Below are 8,377 nucleotides of genomic sequence, written 5' to 3' on the forward strand. Positions count from 1 at the left end.
ACTGTTCTGAAATTTCGATATGGAATTAGAATGGCATTGAGGACAGGACAGAAATGTTGGAAGGTATTTGGCAGATCAAACTTAAGTAGGAGTCAACATAATTCAGTGGATACTTGTAGTGATTAGTCTTTAATCCTGTGCAAATTAATAGGCACCCTTTATCTTTACATCTGCTCTTATTGGTGCATACAGAAAATTAATACAGTCAATATTTATTTTGTCTGTTCATTTAAAAGGAATAAAGTCAGATGTTTGTCTGCCCAAGTATTCATGTTAATCAATGATGAACCAGTGCCGGTGACTAAGTTTGAAGTATTTTTGTTTTTAAGAGGAACTATTAATCCCTAATCAAATAGAGAGTAACTATCTGTCTTAGAGAATGAGCTCCGTCTCTTACTTATACTTCCAGCAGCTGCTTATCCATACCTTATTTGTAGTATTTTACTCTCTTCTAGCAACAGGTATTCTTATTTCTCGTAGGTAGTTATGTGAGGACAGTTGAATGATTGGTGGTGCTAATTTGAGGCTACATCAGTACTTTAAAGGGCAAGTGTTATATCCACTGAATTAGATTATCCTCTTAGAAAACATTCCTTCCTATCTTTCCCACCTTATCTGTTTCCAACTTTGGCCAAACATTAGTTGATTTCTCTCTGAGCTACTTAGTTTTGCTGAGTCTGTAGTCACATTATATGCCTATACAAAGCAAGATATCTCCGATTAACAAAGCAGACAGAGTGAGATTTTAAATGAGTCATCACACATGAAACGTATCTCCTTTTGATATGTCCACTCAAAATACATGCTTTACTAATCATAAGTCAGTGGCATCAAAACCAAAATTAGCAATAGCAGGATTCTTATAGGCAGGTGCTCTGATATCCTGGTAAATACTCTGGGGAAATGTCCTAACATTTGGCCCTAGTTCATAGAATCTCAAAATAGTTTGCCATATGCCGTTCTTGTGGTCCTGTATAGTTAACCAGTTCATTGATTATGTGTAGACTCCCCTTCAGAATTTTAGGCCTAATTAGTCCCAGGGCAACAGAAAATCATGGTGACTTAAGGACTCTAAGGTTAGCCCAGAAGAAGCTACCAGAGATCATATAGGACTTTCACTGATTCAAGAAGCCAGCGCTTACTTACCGTTTCAGCTGATAGAACTTTTCGGTCTAAGTTTTTATCTTTGTGACACTGATTGCTCTGGAGCTTGTGTTGAGCTTTACTTTGCTTCTTCATGCAGATCAACCAACCCAAATTGCCAATGCGAACTCTGGATCCTCGGATTTTGCCTCGAGGACCAGATTTTACTCCAGCCTTTGCAGATTTTGGAAGGCAAACTCCTGGTGGTAGAGGTGTACCTGTAAGTGCAAGTTCCCTAAAACTCAATAAATTAGAAACTGTCATAGATTTCATGACATCTTGTCTAACAACAAGAGAGCGGCTTTTATTCTTTGATTCCTCTAAGAAGAAGTAGAAGAGGCAAAGACTATCTTTTCCATACTAATATTAAAGTAAATAAAGAATACACTTCAGTTGTTTTTACTTGAAGATGCTGGTCTGCATTAATTTGGTCTTGATTTCTTTTTCATACTTTTCAGTTGAAGTGACCTGCAAATGGGTTAAAAATAGAGCCAGGCTTGAATAGGATTCCTGTTTTGTTTTGAGGTATTCTTATATACTAGACACCTCTGATGACTTTCAGCTAATGGTCATCTCTTTGTCTTTGTTCCTACAGATTTGCAAAGTACAGAGCAGGCATGGATTGCCAATTCTGGAACAGAGCAAAGCCCCAATTTGCACCTCACTGGCGATGTTGCACCCACCCCTGAAGAGCCTGCCTCTAGGGGTGCGCTGAAAACTTTTTTTTTTTTAGCAATAGTCTGTGGTGTTATAATATTTTGTAGTTTGCTTTTATCACTTACTGTAGTTTGTGAAGTCAAAATATGTACAAATGACACGTACGAAAGAGTGCAGTATTCATAAACTGCAGATTGCCTTTATACCCCCAGTGGCAGGCTCTTCAGCGGTGGAAGTGGCATTACCAATGGAGTTATGCTGGGGCACTGCACTGTGCAGGATTTAGCAGGCTCTGCCTACTCCATGCTTTGTAGAATTGCAGAAAGCATGGGGAAAAGTTGCTGATGATGTGAATACCTCTTTTTCCCAAATTGGAATGGCATAGAGAGCTCTTAAAGTTCTGGAGGAGCTTGGGTTTGATGTACATTTGCAGATCACCCTATTTTTATGTATGTAAAAATATTTTTATATAAGGTGACACTTTTTATTTCCCCATCACTTTTTTATTTCTGAAATGGCAGCTTTTGAAACCTGCTTTGAAATATGACTACACTATCTAAAAACAGCTGTCACTTTGTATGAATTTGAATTATTTGATTGTATGCCTGTAGCCTGATTGAAAATATTTAAATGCCTGTAGTGCATCGGAGGAGGCTTATAAAACCTACAGAAAATCTTAACTTGAAGCATATTATTTATTGAGCATCACCATCTTAAAGACCTGTGTGTGTAATATTCTTTTCTCACACAGCTTTGAAATTTAACCTTTATTTTCTCTAAACACTAAAATAAATTCTTCTAAAATTTGAATTACCTCACTCTTAGAAAGCAGCTTTCTAGAAAAGCATTTTATACTTTATTTTTCAGCATTATTTCCCCTTTTGATGGTTTAAGTTTATATTTCTGTTAGCATTTGGTTTGGTTTTAGTTTTAGTTTTGGTTTTTATCTTTGTTTTGCCAAACATTTGAGATAATATTGATGTCATTTTGATTAATCTCTGGTTAAAAGCATCTCTGGTTATCATATCGCTCAATTTTGTTCACATGTCACTCGCAGAAGGTAGGAATTGCTATGTCTTCTAGTATATACTGTCACTTTTGTTACCAGGTTACTATTATCTGATGATTAGCTATAGCAAACAGGAAATACTATGAATCAAGAATAAGCTACATCTCTTTTAAAAGATCAAAATTAAAAAATGAATTTTAGAAGTAATTATCACAATGGATGTTTGCCCACTAATCTGTGTACCCACATATATCAGATATATTTGGTGCATTCAAAGTAATGTGACTAGAAATGAATCATTACCAAGAATTTGTAGTGTCTCCGAAAAGGTCAGCTTTAATTATTTAATTCACTTTCTTTAAATAGCTCTGTCATATGCCAAAAGCTAATTTTTAAGTGAAATTGTGATCTGTTGCCTTAATGCAAATAATTATTCTTCTCCATCTCTCATAGCTAACAGACATTCTCCACTTCATTTGTCCAGTTTACTTTGGTATATTGGTGTAGATACAGGTGGGAATTTTGTAGGACATACACAGCTACATATAAAGGAACAATCAGTAATGCTGTTTGGGGAAAAGCAGCAACCCTAACTCTTCAGTTTCTGGTTCCATACCTCTAGTCACTTTCACTAGCTTCCAAATTGGCTTATAAATAATTACCACCTAAAAATCTTAATATCTACTACATATGCTTCACAGTACGGCTTAAGTAGCCATGACTAAACTTTCTTTCAACAGACTCGTTACAAAATATTTTAAATTCATAGTGATTGTTTTAACATGTCATATGCAGTTACATACAATTTTCAGATATAAAGACCTTTTGATGGACAGTAAAGTGCATATCAGTTGGAAGCACTCAGATAGTATCATCTCTGTAGCTTTTGAAAAGTCAAATTACTTGGCAGTTGCGGTATTTTGATAGCAATCTACTGGCAGACATCAGACTGCCCCCTGAAGAAATATATGGAGCAAGGGTCTATGGACCTAGACTAGTAACTTGCCATTCATATTCACTTCAACTAGCTTTGAGATTAGCTGAGCTATTATAAAAAATCCTAGGGGCAAAGAGGTTTCCTGAGCTCATGTCATCCTTCCCTCTCTCCATAAACGAACGTTTGGTTGTCTCTCTTCAAAAATTGCTCAGACGAATATTGGTCTTATTTTCTTTGGTTAGCCAGGTAGCAGAGGTGTTTGAGGTTATAGTCTCTGAATGAGAAAGGAACAATATATATTAAATTCTAAAACAGAGATGGGTATAATTTCTTATTTAATGTATTTAAGAAAAATATGTGAGAGTAGCTAAAAAATTTAAACTTCCAGTTCACCTGGAAAAAAATTGTGGCTCACTTAGTTAACCAACCCCAAATTTTGACTCTTCATTTTATTTCTGACTTTTGTGGACCGGGCACATCATACTTTAAAGTTCCTTTTCTCTAGCCATCGATTAGGATTTTCTGTCCTTCAAGGAAACCAGGCTTTATTTTACTCCATAACTCTGAGCACTGAATATTAGATTTTGTTTTGTACGTAAGTCATTTATTTATATATGGTACAACTTTTGAAGGATATTATAAATTTGACCATTTATATTGTTTTCACACACAAAAAATGGACATGCAATGTTTAAAGATAATTATACACCAATCTACGTATCATTTTTTAAAGTTCCTTTTGTTCTTTGGTATTGATAATGATACCTTACCTAGTTTTTAAGGTGCTTTTATGTGCCTTATATTTTACATGCCATGATTCTCATAATAACTTTTGTAGATAGGACCAGCATTTAATATATGAGAAACTTAAGTTCAAGAGTTGAGACTTGCTCACAATGACTTTACTCAGAAGTAGCAGAGTTGGACTTAAGAGCCCACAGTTCTTTTGTCTTCTAATCTGCCTCTTTTCTCTACTGTACTGTAGTCCTTCCCAGCACTGATGTGCCAGATAGTGAATGCATTCCCAGAGTATAAACACGAGAACATTAGAGATTACTGCATTAAGCATGTTAAGCATGTATAAGTATGGTAAATCTGTTGAGGGACTCAATCAATATACTTGGAATAAATATTTGTGAACAGTACCTATCTTAATTATATCCAGAAATAGAAATAGAATTTTTAGATTTTTTTGGGCACTTGCACATGGGTTATAATTTCAGCTTTTTTATCCTGGACTAAGAATTTACATTATCTTTTTAAAACCTTTTTTCCTTTGAAACATTATCTATTTAGTAATATTTCTCACATCTCTATGCTGCTCATTTAAAATTCACGCATGTGTCTTGAGGCAAGTAAAGAGATGTGGCATAAATCATATTTACTTTCTAGATTCAAATCTAGATTCAAGGCATATTCATTGATGTTTGAGGTATTTTTTGGGAAATGGATATTTTCTGCCTTTACTCAAACATAATTAAAATGATATTCCCAAATTATACATACTGTGGCTCTTACATGATTTCGACATAATTACCTTCCATTACACCCGCCAACCTTTGGACTGGACTTTGAAATTTTTATGTGTAAATGCATGGATTTAGTTAAATGTCTTATGGTATAATGGTTTATTTGGACTTTATCCAAGTATTGAAAAAGAGATTACCCATGTGAATTAACACTAGAATATAACCTGAATGGTGAAAACCAGATAATACTTGGTTTACTGCATTTACTAAACAGAATTGTTTTGTCTAGGCTACCAGATTAAAGTTGCAGTTATAAATAAATGTTTTTATAGTAATACTGTCTGGTTTAGCAACTGTTCACTGTTGGTGGGTTTCTAGTCCAATGGTGCAGTTTAGTTCTCTTTTAGTTGTACCATGCCTGGTACCTCTGGGTTTACCTGATCTTAGATATTTTTTAATGTTTACCCAATAGTCTGAGATCATGTTATCAATACTGAGTTCTTGGTGTGTATCGCCCAAAAATTCTAACTTTTGATTCTGATACATTCTTGATAACTGCCATTTCTAATTAGGGTAGATAGTGAAGTATAAGGGAATAATTCTGAGAATGAGTGATATATAAAGCCTTTTAAACTTATCAGCTTAAGCCTCAGACCATGTCTGTCTTAGAACCTGCCTTTTTATATGAAGCATGACACTTAAGTTTCTACTTCCTTTTCTGAAACTTTATATGAATTCAAAAGGGCAGTATTGGGGCATTGAGATATGATTCTGGTCTGTATGTCTTGTGCAAAGCTTTTTTTTTTCTTCCTTTCAAAATTTAATGGCAATATTTACTCAGCATTTAGAGAATGATATATCAGAAAAAATAAGTGCTCTCAATATGCAACAGACTTGAGAGGAAGAGAACTTACTATCAACTCAAATATTTAATCTTGCAAAATTATTTCCAAGCATTCAGTGTAGCCAACTATTATGACTATTTTAATACTTTAACCTACCTCATTATCTTGCAGTAACAGTTCTTAATTTGTTGACTAGTGTGACATGCCAGCATATATTTCTTTGAACAGAATGAATATAGTGGGACTCTAGCAAGAACAAAGACGTCACAAGGAGAGGAAGACATTTTTTTCAGGAGCAATTTAGTTACATCTCATTAATAATATAAGAGTTATTTTAGTATTTGTGGCCAAGTAAATTTAGAGGAATTTGTTAAGATATGAAGTAAAGCTGGGCATCCATGCTATAGATAATTTTCGTGGTAAAGTTGTATTTGCATTTCACCCTGGAAGTTTAGAAATCCAGTTTTTGAAGCACATTTGTAACTGATTATTACTATCTGTAATTATTCAACTGATCACTCCAAAGTCACACAGCTAGTCTCAAATTGAGCTTCAGTTAAGGGTAGTCTTTTCGGTTAGGAACAGCAGCTTTATCAAATACAATTTTCCATCACTTTATTTCATTTAGGACTTTGAGATCTAAAATCGTAGTGGTAGAGAACAGTACAATGATGGTATCATAAGCCCCACCCCTCACTACCCCCAGAAAAGATCACATCTAAATTGAGTGCTTAATACCCGTGTTTGCATCTAGAAGTGTTTGGTGTGACCATCAGGCTTGACTTGAGCGCACAGCAGAGACAATAAATTGTAAGTACTCTATGTATGTATAATTAAGGAATATTCTTGTCCTAGTTGTCAAACGTTGGACCACGGAGATCTCAACCTGGCCAGAGGAGAGAGCCCAGGAAGATCATCACAGTCCCTGTAAAAGAAGACGTGCACCTGAAAAAGGCAGAGAATGCCTGGAAGCCCAGCCAAAAACGAGACAGCCAAGCTGAGGACCCCGAAAACATTAAAACCCAGGTGAGAACAGAAGCACATTCTAACATTGTTTTGAAATTATAATGGTAGTTTTAATTTGTTTTAACTTGTTACTTGTTCCTATTACTATATGTACAGATCTTGTTTAAGGTATTTTGTAATTTTTAGCTATTATAAGCATTATTCTAAAAACCATCTTGGATACCAGACAACCTGTTTTCTCTCGAAATTGCTTTCTGTGTGCTTTTCAAAACACTATGTCTCGAGAGTTCATACATCATAGACTTCTATTATTATTCAAGCTCAAATCCATATTTGCTTTTATTTAAAATGTGTTTTTAGATTTTTGGTGTTTACCCTGTATTAGTCTAGTTAGTACATTACTTTATGTCTCCTTGTCAGACCTTGATTTCTAATAAGTTGGAATTTAGAAACCCATCTTGTTTTAGAGTCTTTTAGAATAAAATTGAATTCTTTGTATCTTTCTGTGCATATTCTGCCCTCAGAACTCCTTAGTGTAAATTGAATGAATTTCTTTAATCCACACAAAATTATCTTTTGTGTCAAATAATGTAAAGGCTCATTCATCTTTTGCTGTACACACAATGCCAGTTCTTATCCCTGGGTTACCTCTACTATCTCCTTTGGATGTTTTTGCTTCTAGGGACCATAACTAGAGTCTGTTCTTGAACTTTGCACCTCTACCAGAGCCAAACATCACAGATCACATACCACCTTTTCAGTGTCTGACTCTTTATATGTCTTTCCTCTTATTACCAGCAGTATAACAGTCAAAAGCCCTAGTTCTGGAGACAGACAAGTTCTATTAGGCAATTTCTTAACCTCAACTGTAAAGTGAAGATACTCTTACTGCTTTCTTCATAGAGCCATTGTGAAGATTAAATGAAATAATATAAAGCTCTTGGCATTGTTCCTGGAACCTAGTTAGGTAATCAGTATAATGATATTTCTGGGATTGGAGATGTGCCTTATAAATCTTGATTTTGATTCAGCACCAACACAGAACCTCATACATAGTAGATACCCAGTAATACTTGTTAAGTGAATTAACTAACCAACAAAGTTGTTCATGCAAAGTCAGGACCAAAATGAATTGATCCATCACAAAGCTATGCTGTCATACCTGTTTGGCTGCTTTCCTCTGTTCATCTTTCTGGTGATTGCCCCAGAAATTTGTCCCTAAGGATATCCTTTTCCAGATTCACTGAAATTGGGTACCTAATCTTCCCTCCATTTCTTCTCAGTATATCTCAGTATTTTATAAAAATACCTTTTACATACCCCTCTCCAATACCCTGTGAAATGCCTAATG

General features: G+C 35.0%; 1 protein-coding gene across 18 annotated transcripts in view; it reads left to right on the forward strand.

The window, feature by feature from the left end:
• Positions 1 to 8,377, forward strand: part of EIF4G3 (eukaryotic translation initiation factor 4 gamma 3) — a 279,210-nt gene that overhangs the window by 212,523 nt on the left and 58,310 nt on the right. For 13 of the 18 annotated variants that reach the window (XM_025041397.1, XM_015598933.2, XM_015598925.2 and 10 more), the window contains 3 exons: positions 1,244 to 1,363; positions 1,739 to 1,849; positions 6,916 to 7,086. In XM_025041397.1, the coding sequence (XP_024897165.1) occupies positions 1,244 to 1,363; positions 1,739 to 1,849; positions 6,916 to 7,086 (402 nt within the window). The remainder of the gene's footprint in view (positions 1 to 1,243; positions 1,364 to 1,738; positions 1,850 to 6,915; positions 7,087 to 8,377) is intronic. The other 5 variants (XM_006924482.2, XM_015598930.2, XM_015598931.2 and 2 more) reach the window with 1 other exon arrangement.

The sequence above is a fragment of the Pteropus alecto genome, unplaced genomic scaffold (genome assembly GCF_000325575.1).
Source record: "Pteropus alecto unplaced genomic scaffold, ASM32557v1 scaffold39, whole genome shotgun sequence".
NCBI lineage: Eukaryota > Metazoa > Chordata > Mammalia > Chiroptera > Pteropodidae > Pteropus > Pteropus alecto.